This window comes from Myotis myotis, unplaced genomic scaffold, assembly GCF_014108235.1.
Source record: "Myotis myotis isolate mMyoMyo1 unplaced genomic scaffold, mMyoMyo1.p scaffold_m19_p_3, whole genome shotgun sequence".
NCBI lineage: Eukaryota > Metazoa > Chordata > Mammalia > Chiroptera > Vespertilionidae > Myotis > Myotis myotis.
The window spans coordinates 190945007-190961630 of NW_023416335.1; the positions used below are offsets into that span (position 1 = coordinate 190945007).

The 16624-nt window shown below is 34.6% G+C and overlaps 1 protein-coding gene across 1 annotated transcript in view; it reads left to right on the plus strand.

Annotated features, from left to right (window-relative positions):
• The window catches only part of LOC118650730 (ovostatin homolog 2-like), a 38323-nt gene that overhangs the window by 4692 nt on the left and 17007 nt on the right, over nt 1-16624 (plus strand). Inside the window, exons 8-18 of the mRNA XM_036299029.1 lie at nt 3472-3589; nt 4588-4699; nt 5151-5260; nt 5590-5748; nt 7031-7258; nt 8267-8321; nt 8756-8901; nt 9248-9397; nt 12119-12289; nt 13064-13208; nt 16105-16201. Of these exons, the coding sequence (XP_036154922.1) occupies nt 3472-3589; nt 4588-4699; nt 5151-5260; nt 5590-5748; nt 7031-7258; nt 8267-8321; nt 8756-8901; nt 9248-9397; nt 12119-12289; nt 13064-13208; nt 16105-16201 (1491 nt within the window). The remainder of the gene's footprint in view (nt 1-3471; nt 3590-4587; nt 4700-5150; nt 5261-5589; nt 5749-7030; nt 7259-8266; nt 8322-8755; nt 8902-9247; nt 9398-12118; nt 12290-13063; nt 13209-16104; nt 16202-16624) is intronic.

The following is a 16624-nucleotide window of genomic DNA, read 5'->3' on the forward strand; positions in this document are numbered from 1 at the left end:
ATGTAGGCTGTTCCATTTGTTTTTTCTAATAATTAATAGTGTTATAGCATATGTCTTTGTGTATACCAGTAAGTGTATAAGAAGTAGCTTCTGAACTAAAAATTACTTAAGAAATATTTCAAGAATAGGAATTACCAAAATGAAATGTGTAACATTCTTTTAGTCTTTTGATTGCCATAATGCTCTCAATATATTGTGCCAATGTACAATTCCAACACTGCCTGTCTCATTGAATCTTCATTATCTTTGGAGTTTTCAATTTTTTAAAAAAGAACATAAACTTTTGAAATGTGTTGGTGAAAAAGAAGGCACTTTATCAATTTATTTGAGTTAATTTAAATAATTTTAATGTAAAAAAGATTTCTATGTGATGTGAGAAATTTTTATTTTACTTTTGGAAAATTATTTCTAATTATATGCACCTTTTTAAAAAGTGTAATGTATTTTCTCAAATTTCTAAAAAATAATTAAAAATAGATACTATTTAGTGAGTGCCAATTACTGTGCTAAGCATTGCATTTATTATATTCTTACCACCATGCTATGAGATAGACGCTATTATCATTTTTATTTTATATTGAAAGATTATAAGTCACAGAGAATTGAAATAACTTATCAACATTAATGGAGCTTTTTTGATGGCAGAACTTGGGTTTAGGCCTACATTATCTGACTTCAGAACTACACTCTTAACTAAAAACTCTGTTGTACTTTATGTAACAAAATTTAAAATATTAATATTTCCACATATTTAAACACTGTTTAATTGATGACATGCAAATTACTTGCCTTTGAATATTTTAAGCAGTATATTAAAGATACATTGGGTAAATCTTAGTTTATTAACTATCTAATAAACAAGTTAGGGTAGTGCTCGTGGATGCCACAAAGAATCTTGAAAAAAGTTTTTAGCTTTTTTATATTATTTAAAATGTTCATTGGACTCTAGAAAAAGAAACATAATACTTTTTGAGTTTCAAAAAGAGTAGCTGAACATATGCCAGAATTTCATAAATGTAATATATAAAAGATCATAGACTATCTGTGTTAAAAGATAACAGGATAATCAACTTAAGCTTGAAGAAATCCAGGAACCTAAATTGGCTTCACTTAAAAACCCTACACAAAACCAAAATTGTCAGTGGGATTAACAACTATAATTTATCTGCCCAATTGCATGCTAATAACACATACCAGAAGAACCAACATATTTATCAAGTATCACCTACATAAAAGACTTGCTAAGCTAAATATTGATATGGAATTGGAACATTTTGAAACTTCTTTTATGCTAAATTCTACTTAGATTTGACATTAAATAGTACTTTAGTATTAGCAATAATAATATCCTGCAACAGGACCAGGAAATTGAGATAGGAGCTGTGGATGCTACAAGGTTATTTCAGGGCAGGCTATGTCTAGAAGTTAACATCAGTGAGTCAGTTGCTTACCTCAAGTTGTATAACTGTGTCTGTGCATTGTTTCTTTAGTATTCCCTGGGACTAAGCTTGGAACCAATAAAGAAAAAAAGAAGGAAATTAGATTATTTTAGTCAAAAACTTCAGAGATAAGTTGAATTTTTAAGAAGGAAGAAAACTTGCTCACAGGCATATTAGTAAACTGAAGTAATATCCAGCAAAAGCTTTTAAGTCAAAAACGAAGAGAGAATGTTTATTTTGACCTGTATGAAAATTTAAACTACATATTTCAAGGACATATGTTAGCCTACAGATTATATATGTGTATATATATATGGCTAAGTGACCAACCATCCATCTGTCCAACCAGCCGGCCAGCTGGCCGGCCGGTACATATGATGCACACTGGCAATTTAAAAATAAGCGTTGACTTGCGCATGCGCAATACATATAAAGCTCTCACTGGTGCCAATCTAGACAGAGTAGGAATATTCCTACCTGAACCAATTTTCAAGCATGGTCAGTTATATCTTGCTTTTTTTAGAGTTCGAAGAGCGTGTGAAGTTAAAGTTGCCAATACTTCATCACAAGGGAAATTAGTCAAGCACTCTGAAAATATTTTTACTCTTCATGTGGTATACAAGAAGATATTAGAATAAGTTTAATCAGTTTATCAGCCATTGTTTTTATCAATGTTGTTTTTATATCATGTTTTTTTGTTTTTATATCATGTCTTTGTTGTTGTTATATCGTGTTATTTCTTCTAATTAATTTCCTTTCAATGGGCACAAATCTGTGCACCAGGCCACTAGCACTACATTAAGAATTGTACTTCATAAATAAAAGACAGTAAGAAGAAATAAGTTATTTCAGGTAGAACTTAACCTTGCTTCTCACATGTAACTAATATTTAGAGCTGACAGAGGATTTTTTTAAAATAGTTTTTATTGATTTCAGAGAGTAATGGAGAGAAAGAGAGAGAGATAGAAACATCGATGATGGGAGAGAATCATTTATTGGCTGCCTCCTGCAAGTTCCACACTGAAGATTGAGCCTGCAACCTGGACATGTGCCCTGACCACAGAATTGAATCCTCCTGGTTCATAGGTTGACGCTCAACCACTGAGTCATGCTGACAGGGTCTGACAGAGGATTTTAATTATTTGAATTGAGTCAAAATCTCAGAAGCATTAAGGATTTTTAAATAGAGAGAAATAAATTAGTGGAATGGAAAGAAAATGGACTGTGGATTGAGGAAGATCTGAGTTTGAATTTTAATCTCATCAGTTATAATGTGGGAAAGTGTTACTTGATCTCAGTATATTAATCTATAAAATGAGATAATATACCTACATCTCAGAGTCCCCGAGAAAAATGAATAAGATATCATAATGTACACACTGGATATATACTAGATCCACCAATTAGAAAAATATATTCTAATTCATCAATTTTATTACATTGAGTTTTGCCATATGCTAATTTCACATTTGTTATCTGTGTTTCAGAATCTTAGTGGACCTAATTCTCAACTAACAAAACCAAAACAAAACTCAAATTAACTGTATTTGTCTTTGGTTAAACTTTTAAAGAACTTGTATTGATGTTTTTTGTGTGTTTTAGTAGAAAATGAGATATGTATTTAACCCCACCCCTTAAAGACACTATACTTTTGGTCAAAGCATATTTAGTTTAGGGATATATTTTCTGCTAAAGAAAAAAAAAGTGATGCAAACAATTTTTATATTTCTATCAGATTAAAATATAATTTTAAAGACTAAACCTAATCATTAAATCCTATTAACTGAAATTTTAGAGTCTACATTATCTTGAGTTTTATTTAAAAAGCAGCTGAATCCTGCTGCCTGATCAAATACCTAATTTAACCTAAATTCTGTGGGGATGATATCACCAAGAAGTGAGAATTCCAAATAGAATTTGGTCATTGAAGTAGTCATAGTTTAGAGATTTCATATGTAATTTCTGAAGAAGACCATAAAATATTACCATTGTTTTGTTCATTAATAATTACCAATACAACTTCTCCTACTAGGTACACCTTTGGCCAACCTGTGCAAGGAAAAGCCCAAATCAAGGTGTGCAGAGAATATTTTTCCTTTGGAGATTGTGAAAGAGACAACAATGAAATTCGTGAACATTTTATTGTGCAGGTACAGTTCATAATCTTTATTTCAAAAAAGTTCAATTTATTATTATTCTTTCTTTGATTTCATTTATAAAAGGGATATAACACTTTTCATCTTGTGAATAATAGAGGTTGCAGGTAGGTAAGGTAAAGAATGAGAAAGAAAATGCAATGTTTAACAATAGTCTCTTATTCTCTAGGCTATGTAAATTGTTACCCACCTATAGAATAATACATTTTTAGAATTGAAAGCTGTGATTGGCTCCCTTGTGTTATAATATTTTGTCTAGGTGACCTCCCTGATCGTTCTTTGGAGAATCATTAGTTATCCTTTAAATAAATGAATCCTTCATAGTCATAGTATTCCCCATGCAACCTAGAACTGTTTTTATGAAAAAAAGGTCATTTGCAAACATCTGCAATTCAGAGTATCTGCATTTATTACTTTAGATTTGAAGTTCATTTTTTTAAATATCATTCAGTTCTATGCTTATCTTTTCAAAATTTGTTATTGTTGACACTATTAAAAATGTCCCCCATTTTCCTCCTCTTTGCCCACCTTCACTCTCCCTCCCTCTCCCCACTCCCTCTCCCCAACTCCCTCTGTCCGCCCCACCAGCCTTCACCACACTGTTGTCAGTGTCCATAGGCTACGCATATATGTTCTTTGACTAATTCTTCACCTTCTTTTATCCAGTCTCCTCTCTACCCCATTCCCCTCTGAGATCTGTCAGTCTGTTCCTATTTTGTTCACCAGATTATTTTTTAACTTGTTCCCTTCCACATTGTTTCCAGGAGAATAACCCTGACATCTGTAAAATATACAATAGCTCCTTACTTTGTTTTAATTGGTGCTGAAAACTACCTCCCCACATCTTTGGTAATTCTGTAGTCATGTCAACAAGCTTGTGAGATGGAGCCATTGGGTGGTGGAGGGAGATAAGTATCTGTGCTGAAATTCTATATTCTTTAAAGACTTTTGGATCCCTAACTTTTTCTTTGTATCTTCTCTTTATTTTTCAGTTGGAAAATGGTTGTGTTTCTCAAATTGTAAATACAAAAGCCTTCCAACTCTACCGTTCTGGATTTTCCATGTTATTTCATATCACTGTAACTGTGACAGAAACCGGGACAGGTAATGGTTGTATTTTATTGGCAACCTGAGGACATACGCAGCTTACCAGAAAGAAGTTTATTGAGTTAGTAACGCTCACCAACTACAGATCATTAATTGCTCAATAGAGTAAAGTGGACTACATTTGCCAATAGGTCAACTTGAAGGTTGCTTCTGAATAAGGTTTTTCTAATAATATTTAAAATAAAAGTATTATGTAAATGCAACACTCAACTTGGAATAGTTTGCTTGCCTTACTTAAGAGCTACAGCAACAAAGTTGAGCAGTTGTGACAGAGACCGTGTGGTCCAAAAGCTTAAAATAATCACTGTCAGATCCTTTACAAGATAAATTTGTCAATCTCTGATCTAATACAACTGGGAACGTCACAGGTGCAAAAGTTAGTGAGAAATTTATAAGATTCCACATCAATTGATTCATCTTCCTTGACAGTATTTTTCATTTGTTACAGGTGTGCAGATCAGTGAAAAAGCTCCTGTTTCTATCTCTTCATTTCTTGGGACAGTGAACTTTGAGAACACAGACCCTTTCTATAGAAGAGGAATTCCTTTTTTTGGCACAGTAGGTTTGACTAAAAGTATATGTTCTCATTTCACTTTCTTGTACCATAGATTGCCCTTTGAAATTTTCTGAACATGTTTTTCCTACTTTCATAACACATTGCAACATTACTACATCTGACATACTGGGAAAAGTCCTAGGCTAAAAGAAAATGATAGATAAAAGTATAGCTGTTTCCATATTATATATGTACTTAATGGAACATCTGTCAGAATTTAAGAAAGTTACAATAAATGATTACATTTATGAATAGAACATTTCTTCTCAGTAGAGATGTGACATTTTGAATTTGGAAAATCAATGCTTTTCTCTCTCTTTTTTTTGTACAGCTTAAATTTTCTGGTCCTAATAATGTCCCGATGGTGAACAAACTATTGCAATTGGAGCTCAATGACAAATTTATAGGAAATTACACCACAGACGAGAATGGTGAAGCTCAGTTATCCATTGACACTTCAGATATATTTGATCCGGAGTTCAACCTGAAAGTAAGACATCCAAGAGTAGACAAGATCCCACAGAAAATTCCAATGTTAGGAATTTTGAACGTTAGGAATTTCTTAAAATATAACTTATATTGAGAATGTATTTTAACAGAGTTTCAAAAGTTAGGGTATTTTATATATTTGCTTGTTCATTAGATAATACAAGAGAATACTTATTCAAGAGGATGAGATAATAATAGTTCATAATTTTTATAAACTAGAGGCCTGGTACATGAATTCATGCAGGGTGTGTCCGGCCAGTCCCAATTGGGGCCGATTGGGGCCTGCCAGCCGGGGAGGAACCATGGGAGGGCTCCAGGGCGTGTCCAGCCCATCTCTCCCAGTCCCTATCAGCCAGACCCCAGCAGCAAGCTAAGCTACTGGTTAGAGTATCTTCCCTCTGGTGGTCAGTGCACATCATAGCTACTGGTCAAAAGGTTGGTCGAACAGTCAAACAGTCGGACACTTAGCATATTAGACTTTTATTATATAGCAGTGGTTCTCAACCTTCTTAATACCACGACCCTTTAATACAGTTCCTCATGTTGTGGTGACCCCCAAACATAAAATTATTGTTGTTGCTACTTCATAACTGTAATTTTGCTACTGTTATGAATCGTAATATAAATATCTGATATGCAGGATGTATTTTCATTGTTACAAATTGAACATAATTAAAGCATAGTGATTAATCACAAAAACAATATGCAATTATATATGTGTTTTTTGATGGTCTTAGGCAACCCCCGTGAAAGGGTCGTTCGACCCTCAAAGGGGTTGCGACCCACAGGTTGGCGACCCACAGGTTGAGAACCACTGTTATATAGGATTCTATAACAACTTATTTTCCTCTGAGAAACTAGAAATAGCTCTTGAAAATTATTTTACTCTTTTCCTTTTATCGTTTTATGCATAGATTAGGAGTCTTGACACTATGATTTCTCTTTTTCTGCTTCTTAAACAGAATTTTACAATTAAACAATTTATCAATGTTTAAGTGTAACTGAAAGACACAGGACCTTAAGGCTCATCTCTGACTTCAATTACAAAGTAAAAATAAATATTTCATTGTAAGCCTAATGAAACAGACATACAATTATGGTCATGTTTTGTATACAGAAAGAGGAGAGTGCTTATATTATTTTAACTTCCAATAACTTTGTTTAAAGTCAGCCACAAGCTGAGGTTTTCTCTGCTTTGAAGGGATCAGAAGTCTTTCTTTCGGTAGTAATTACTGTCCTTGAAAGATAGTGCTAAGATCCTTTGCTTTCTTTTCTCTTATCAGGCCACATTTGTTCACCCGAAGAACTGCTATGTTCCCACATGGTTGACGCCTGAGTATTTGGATGCCCGTATATCAGTCCCACGCTTTTACTCCCGAACCAACAGCTTCCTGAAGATTGTTCCTGAACCAAAGCAGCTTAGATGCAATCAACAAAAGATTGTTAATGTGCATTACTCCCTAAACAGTGAAGCATACAGGGAAGAGTCAAATATAAACTTCTTTTATTTGGTAAGTCTTGGCTGGTGGATTCTTGGATCTTGTCGGTCTGCTTAGCATGATACAGTTTAGAACGTGTCCATCAGTCATGCATGCCAGTCTGAGGAGGCCAACCCAGCCTCACTTCGCTGGTGAATGCTATTGGCACCATTAAAAAAAAACCTCATAAACAAATAAACAAACACGTAAAAAAGATTCAGGCAATTTCCCTAAGGTTGAACAACTTATTCTTCTGAGTCTGCTATTTTAAGGCTTTAATTATAACTCACATCAAGTAAGTAGTTATGCCCCTTTGTGAGAGTAAAATAGTAGGCAGATACCAGAGACTAAGTAGAAAGCTGATTTTGATAAATATTAAAAGAAATTAGCCCTTTTTGTTCTGTCCCTATATTTATTCATGTTGTCTCTAGAAGGCATATTGAAAGGTGAAAAGCTACAGACTTGGAAATTATGACTCCTAATTAAAATCCTCCACCTTCTCCTAGTTTTCATGCAAGTTGGCTGATATTGGACAGATTGTTTAAACTTCCTAAGCCTTAGCTGCCTCAGCTGTATATTTGTAATTGGAAATAATAAGACATCTACTAGGGCCAGTAGTTTGTGTCAGACAGTGTTAGGAGGGCTTTACATGTGTTAACTCATTAATCACCCTTCTGAGTAGCTCAATTTTACAAATAAAATAACAAAGGCAAAGAATTGAAATGACGTGACTTATTCAAAGCCAGGCAGGCTAGACAATTTCAGAGCTTTATGCAGCTCTTACTCAGTGCACTGCATACTATTTAACAAGTTTCTAGCACATAATATACTCTCAATAAATTGTAGTGACTTTCTCTGTTCTTTTCCAAGTTTTGCAAACTCCATTTTTACTATTTGTTCATGGAAAATATCCTATCCTACAGACACATCCCTAGATTGTTCAGAATTATAGAATTATCACTAGATTGTTCATTATTTAATAATTTTATGAAATATTAAATAATATGATTTCAGCTATTGTGTTTTCTTTTTGCTTCACAGGTGATGGCAAAAGGGGCTATCTTGCTCAGTGGACAAACGGAAATCAGAGACAAAGGTGTTTACATTTTTTAAATATGTACTCCACCTTCATTTTTCTTTATTTTTAAGAACATGTTATAGTGCTAGAGTCAAAAGGTTAGGTTAGAAGAGTGCTTAACATTACCACTTGTAATGGAGGGCACTAGTTAGCAATGGTCCAACATAACTTACTAAATATTTGATGAAGGAGATTTCAGGCAGTTTCTATTATTGCCAGGTTATTAAGTACATTATAGAAAAGTGATGCCCAAAACCTAAATCTCATTATTGACTCAGTTTGGCAGTGTTGATATTGGTATATAGAGTTTCCATTATTTAATTCATTTGTCTTTAGAGTAAAGCCCAATTTGCTCTTTCTAGCCATAAGCCATTCCCTTTTATGTAAGTGTACCCAGTGAGCCAGGAGCCTTCTGGCATTGCCCCCTTCGATGACATCTCCTATTCACACAGCCTGGAATGGACAGTTCTCGTTCCCGATCAACATCAGCGCTGATCTGGCTCCTGTGGCCATCATGCTTGTCTACACCATTCACCCCAGTGGGGAAATTGTGGCTGACACTGTCAAATTCCAGGTTGAGAAATCCTTTCAAAACAAGGTGATGTTTTTTTCTATTTCTTGCTGGTCCTGAATGAGAGGGGTGAGCACTTTTCTCCCTGCCATCTCACTCCTATTAACTTCACAGGGGACTCTCACAATAAATGTTGGTGTAATTAAATGATCAGGGGATAATAGAATCGCCAAACAGAATGAATAAATTTTGGCAGCAATGTCAATCCTGAGATGATGGGAGGATGTCCCTGGAGGGGAAGCGAGGGTGATAGTAGGCCGGAAAAATATAGGTACAGAAATCTATAAAGATGTATTTGGGGGAAAAACGGAGAATATGTAAATTATATTCATATTAAGTTATCTTACTCGCAGTCTTTTCTCCTCACCTTCAGGTTAACATCAACTTCTCTGAGGAACAGGGACTCCCCGGCTCCAACATCAGCCTCTATCTAGAAGCAGCCCCTGACTCCTTCTGCGCACTCCGGGCTGTGGATAAAAGTGTCCTTCTCCTGAAATCGGAACAAGAGCTGTCAGCTGACAGTGTGAGCTCTCTGATTTCCCAACTTTTATCCAAACTCCTGCAAGTCTAACCCTTCAGATGATATATTTGAGATGGAACGTGTTGAAAAATCAAATATTCTCTTCCTTTATTCCTTCATGGATTATTACTTAATTATTTCTCTCATCAGACCCAGCACTTAAAACAATACAGAATTCAGTAGATAGTTATAACAGGGTAGGGATCATATAACACTGTGATTTTGAAAAAAGGTAATAGAGGTAATTATATGTATGTGGAAACCTAGAGTTAAATCTCTGTGTTGAAAGATATGCTTGGCTCCCTAGGGGGTTTGGCTCGGTGGATAGAGCATCCGCCACAGAACTGAAGAGTCCCCAGTTTGATTCCAGTCAATGGATGCTCATACCTAGCTTGCAGGCTTGATCTCCAGCCCTGGTCAGGGTCCAAGGCAACCAATTGATGTGTCTTTCTCACATCAATGTTTCTCTCTCTCTGTGTCTCTTCCCCTCCTTTCCACTCTTTCTAAAAATCAAAAGAAAAATATCCTCAGGTGAGGATTAACAACAACAACAACAACAAAAGATATGCTTGGCTACAATTTAAAGTCATAATCTATTTATTCATCTTATATTTTCATAAGCATTTTCAGACCAGCAATCCCAGAATTTCACACCAACTTGTTTCAGTTAACTGTTGGATATTTTCCCTTTATTTTTAACACAAGTACATATAAATATGGAAATTTTTAAATTTTATTTTTTATTGTACCTTACCTCTAATATTATTTTGTTTTAGTTTCAGGTGTATAGCATAGTGGTTAGACAATCATATGCTTTAAAAAGTGGTCCTCCCATTATTTCTAGTACCACCTGGCACCATACACAGTTATTACAATAATTTTTACTATGTTTCTTATGCTGTATGTACTTCACATCCCGTGACTATTTTGTAACTACCAATTCGTACTTTTTTAATCCCTTCACCTTTTTCACCCAGTCCCCCAAACCCACTCCCCTCTGGCATCTATCAGTCTGTTCTCTGTATCTTTGAGTCTGTTTCAATTTTATTGGTTTGTTTTAGGAATTTATGATCATGTTTAAAACTAATTTAATAATTTCAAAAATGTATTATTAAAATTATGCCTATTGCCCTACTCCAGTTGGGCTTCTGTAGCATTTGGGCTACCACAGACTGGGTAGCTTACAAATCACAGATATTTCAGCCTGAGATCCGGATGCGAGCACGATCAGGTGCAGTGTCTCTTCCTGGTGGTAGACTTCTCCTTGTGTCTTGGTGGAAGGAATAAGGGATATTCCTTGAGGACCTTTTATAAGGGCATTAATATCATTCTTGAAGGCTCTGCCCTCATGACCTAACCACCTCCTAAAGGTCCCACCCCCTAATACCATCACATTGGGCATTAGGATTTCAACATACGCATTTTGAGAAGACACCAACATTCAGACCGCAGCACCAGTGTATTGTAGAAAATGTGCAAAATAAAAGGATAAAAGAGAAAATGTTTTAAAAATCACTCATAATTGTAAAAGTTAGACATACGTACCTTTTTGTTGTAATTTTTATTTATTTTATTCAAATTACTAGTATAAGTGAAAGTTTATTTAGAAAGCAACAGATGTGAAAGTAAGCCAGCTGAGCAGTGAAGGCTTAGAAAACAAGTTACAGAGGCAAAAGAAGGGCCCTTTGGAGCTTAGAAACGGGAAAGGCAAAGAAAACTCACCTGAGTGGAAAAAGAAGGGGAAGGGTAAAGTATAGGTGTGCTCCTGTGAGAGAGGCATATATATTTGACAAATAAGATCTTGTTGGAAAAATGCAATTTTGCATTTTGCCTTTAACGTTCTATAGTAAATCTAGTTTTAAATAAAAACCTATAAAAAATACTTAATAGCAATATCTAATAACCATGAATCAAGACATAAACTGTATAATTTTTCCAATGTAAAAGTGTTTTACTAAAGTTTTGTTAGGAGAAGGGCAGGTTATCTGTATATTAAGTTCTAGGTTTCTGCTTTCTTTAAGTATCTTAAAAATGTCACTCCCCTATTGCCTTGCTTTGAATATTGCTTTTAAGACTTCTGACATAAGTCTAACTCATTTGACCTTGTAAGTTATTGAATCTTTTTTGCCTGAAGGCCTTGAGGGCTGTTTTTCCTTTAAACTTTAAATTTTAAAATAGTTTTAGTAAAATACCTTTCGGAATTTATTGTTTGGGGGAAATTTTCCTAAGTACTCAGTGACCCATACAATGTATAAATATAGATCTTTTATTTCCAGAATTCATCTTGAATTATAATTCTAAATTTTAATTTTTCCATTGTTTCTTTCCCCCTTCTACTAAAACTTTATAAATATGCGTCATCTCTGCCTGCTTTCCAATTCAACCACTTTGCCTATGACTTGTTTTAATTCATTCTTTCTCTCATCTTTATTCTCTTTTTTTCCTATGCTACTTTTTAACATTTTCTTTCAGACTATTTTTTTCTTAAGCTCCTAATAATTTAGAGTTTATTTCTCTTTTACCTTACAGCAGTTTTGTTGGAATTCATTTTTTTCCAGTTCTTGATAATTGGTGGAAGAATGACCCAAAAGTGTTGGATTAAATAGATTCAATATTTTTTAAAAAACAAAGCCACAATAAATGGTTATGGCACAAATTTTCCAATTTTATAGAAATAAAATGAGTGCTTAAAATCATTGAAAACCATGTGATTTTTTTCCACAGTTGTATAACCTGCTTCCAAATATAGAACTCTATGGTTATTTCTATCATGGTCTCAACCTTGACGATGGCAAACAAGACCCTTGCATTCCTCAGAAGGATATGTTTTACAATGGTTTGTATTACATACCTGCAGGAAACTATGAAGATGGAGACACCTATGATATTATCAGGGTAAGAACATTTAAAATTTTTTATTTATTTTATCTCAATTTTAATGCTCATATTGCATATCTATGTTTTATTATTTATGTAGTTTTTTTCCTATTCTTTGAGATAGGGATCAGTAATCTGCTTAAAGAACATTCAAAAGTTGTCTTACAAAAAAAGAGATATTCATTTCTGTTGATTCTTTTGTTGAAAATAAATTAAGTGGCAACTAAAAATATAAAACCTCATGTTTGAAGTAATGCAATAGTCTTCAATTTGTTGTGGTAAACCTTATGCAGAAATAGTCAAATAAAGAGTCTAGAATATTGTCTGGGCTACCAATTAGATATGCTGAGACCCATGAAAGGATCTTTATCATTGAAGTCACAGATATAAAGGAAAAAGGGCATCAAATCAGACAGACGTTAGTTTAAGTCCCAGATCTTCAAATTACTAACTATACATTGTATATCTGTGTGTGAGTGTGTATATGTTTGATATTGATTAGGATCATAGTAGTGCTGTTCGTATTTTTCCCTTAAAATTAAATGAAAAATGATGTTAAATATTTAGCAAGATTCTAATACATAATAAGTGGTGGAGAAATCAGACTGTCATTTTTTATTCAAATTAGATATTTTTCATATGTTAAATACGGTGATTTAATTTCTAACATCCTAGACCTTTGCTAGGAGAGGAAATCTGTATATTTAACACTATAATGTAGCTGATGGACCTGTTTTAGGTCTTGTGTGAAGGAAATGCACAACTTATCTTTTGTTGTTTGTTTACTTGAAGTCCGTGGGTCTGAAAGCCTTTACCAATCTCCATTATCAGAAGCCAGAAATATGTTCAGTAGAGTGGAGGCCATTCTCCGAGAGATCATTGCTAATTGGATCCCTATGTGAACCTATGTACAGTGCCCCCCCACCTAAAATTGCATGTGAGTAATCTAGAATTCTGTGTTTGGGAGATGGCCAAAGGAGTATTTGGGATAAAATTATAACAAATAGAATTTTACTTGTGAATTATGCCATTTTTTTGGCTACAATTAGACATCCTGCAAAATAGGCAGAATAATGCAGGATGGGAATGGTTCAGGCTAATAGGAAGGACTGGCTTCAAACATGAGAGGAAGTTTATTTTTATTGGTAGAACATAATATCAGAAGCGTATAGGAGCAGGTAATGTGTGATGACAGGGAAGGACAGTCATTATAAGTGAGTATGATACAAGAGAATGAGGGACCCTTATGGGGCGTTATATCCTTATTATGTATAGACCATAATTCCCAGAATTCAAGGCAGAGGATATTTTGATTCCCAGATAACCAAACAGATGGCATCAGAGCAGTGTGTTCAAATACTAGTCCATTTACCAGTGGAAGACCTGAAAGCACAAAACTCAGTCAAAATCTTAGATGAATAAGGCAATTAGGTAGATTTACAATACAGAAATTTCATCAGGGAAGCAAAATGAAACAAGGTCATCAGAACAGAACCCAAATCAAAGTTGTATTCCAGATCTGAAAACACTTGAGTAACATCTTTTAAATCCCTCTGGCCTACCATTGAGGATTGGAGTAGTAATTTAAGTGGGGTTGATCCTGAAGATGGATATCAGAAACACCACTTGAGAAAAATGAAAGGCCTGACAACTTTATACAAGGATAGGCTTGCCACGTTCAAGAGGCCCTAGAACAGTGATGGTGAACCTTTTGAGCTCGGCATGTCGGCATTTTGATAAACCCTAACTTAACTCTGGTGCCGTGTCACATATAGAAATTTTTTGATATTTGCAACCATAGTAAAACAAAGACTTATATTTTTGATATTTATTTTATATATTTAAATGCTATTTATCAAAGAAAAATCAACCAAATGGTTCACCATCACTGCCCTAGAAAGTTCAGAAATTGAAACCATTTTGAAGTCCTGGTCAAGAGGTTGAAACTGCCTACTTTTCTGCTACTAGATTAAACCATATTAACAGAGCTCTATCAGACGCATCTAAACTTTTCAGTATCTTTGCCTAAAATGGACTGAAACCAAAAGTCATTCATTTTCATCTCTTTCTTTAGTTGTTCATTTATTAGTTCACTCAACAAATATTTATTGGGGTCAGAAATTTAGTTACATATTGTAAAAGCAATAGCTTAATCTCTGCTTTCCTGGAAAGTTTAGTCTAACAGGGACGCCTTACAGTGAAACAGGTAACTCCAAAAACCTGGGAAGAGTACATTAAGTGGAAGTAAGGTCAACAGAAATGACCTAAATTTCTCAAGGGCCTATTATGTCCTTCTGGAAAAAGTTACATTTATACTAAGGCCTGAAAGAAGGTCTAAGAAAAACAAGGTAGGAAATTAAAAACACTCCAAAAATGGCAGAAGATGTGGTTCAAAGGCAAGAGTCAAGATAGCTAAAGCAGAAGGGATAAACAGACAGATCATAAAGATCTTGTAGGGCATTTAAAGAATTTGAAATTAATTCTAATGCAGTATTACACTATTGACAAGTTTTAAGCAGATAATCTAATATGTGTTTTCAAAAGATCTCTGCTCTAGAAAAAGGGATTGGAACTTCTGCTGTCTAAGATTGCCTGTATGAAATGTTATAAAAGCTAGTAATAGAGTTGAGAGACAGTGGTGATTGGACTATTAATAAAAAAAAAAACTATTTTCATTTGGTTGGTTATGATAAGAAATGCAGGATGGGGAGGAGGGCGAATGCCAAAGACAATTCTTAAATTTCTGATTTGGATAAGTGGGTAGATTTATTTTGGTACCTGTCATGGAGATGGGAAATACTGGAGAAAATCAGGGGAAGATATAATGAGTTCACTTTTTGGACAGTTTAATTTGAAATGCCTGTAAAGCATCCCAAAAGAAACATGCACAAGGGTGTTGCATGCACAACATGGAGCTCAGAAGAGAGGTCCAGTTGGGAGACAGATTAGGATACCGCAGCATAAGTATTGTAACGAAGCTATGTGTGAGAATATCAATGCAGACACGGTGCACAGTGGAAAAAAGAGGACCTGAAACAGAGCTCTTAGGAACAAATCAAGGACAAGAAGATTACATCCTCAAACAAAAATGGCAAAGGAGATGAGAAGTCACCTAGAAGGAGCTGGTATCATGGAAGTTAACTAGTGACTCTTGAAAAGGATACAGTGATTAAGAATGTCAAATAACCTAGAGACCAAGCAAGTACAGAGTTAACAGTATTAATGTCATTAGAAGCTTTAGTGAAAGTCATGTTAGCCTAGCAGAATTGGCAGCTACCAGACTGCTTTCTGGCCAACACCAGGGTGTCAGATGAGAAACTGGATTCAGTGACTAGGCATCAATTTTTCTAAACTTGGCTGTGGAGGAACGATGTAGGCCAGTGATGGCGAACCTTTTGAGCTCGGCGTGTCAGCATTTTGAAAAACCCTAACTTAACTCTGGTGCTGTGTCACATATAGAAATTTTTTGATCTTTGCAACCATAGTAAAACAAAGACATATTTTTGATATTTATTTTATAGATTTAAATGCCATTTAACAAAGAAAAATCAACCAAAAAAATGAGTTCGCATGTCACCTCTGACACGCGTGTCATAGGTTCGCCATTACTGATGTAGGCTATTTGTTGTTAATAATGGGAGAGATGTGAGCATCAAAATGCTGATACCTAGATTGAGATACACGTTTATTGACAATGAGCCTCAGGAGCAAATTCTTATACTGCTTCCCACTGAGCATATATGGTTAAAGACGTAGCTTATAGGTGTGTCATTGAAACACGTATTTTCATTCTTCCAAAATAAAGCATTTCTCTTCTCTTTTACCTGGTGAAGTCGCAAATGAAGACTTAGGCCCTGTGGAATGGGCTATAACAGAAACAGTAAGAACGAACTTTCCAGAGACATGGATATGGGACCTCGTCAGTGTCGAGTGAGCTTTCAACAATTCTCTTTCTGATGTGTCTTTATTTCTATTTTCTTTTTGTTATTATTTATTAAACATTTCTGGGTATCTAAAGCAGTACCACATCTGTAAAATTATCTAATACCATTCATTTGTATGTGCTGACTACATTTTTTTCTTCAGCATTTTTTTCATTTATTAATTTCATGCATATAGATGCAATATGCCTCAATTTAATAAAGGGGAAAAAAACACAATTCCTTGTTTAAAGGAATGTGACCTTTGTAAGGTTAAAGTTCAGAGAAATACAGCTATAACTCATTTGTAACCCTTCATTAATGCTTGCTTATTTATTTATTTATTTATTTATTTATTTATTTATTTATTTATTTATTTTTGCTTGCTCTGGGCTGATTTTTAGGTCCCAGTTTAGACAAAAATCTCCTTTTG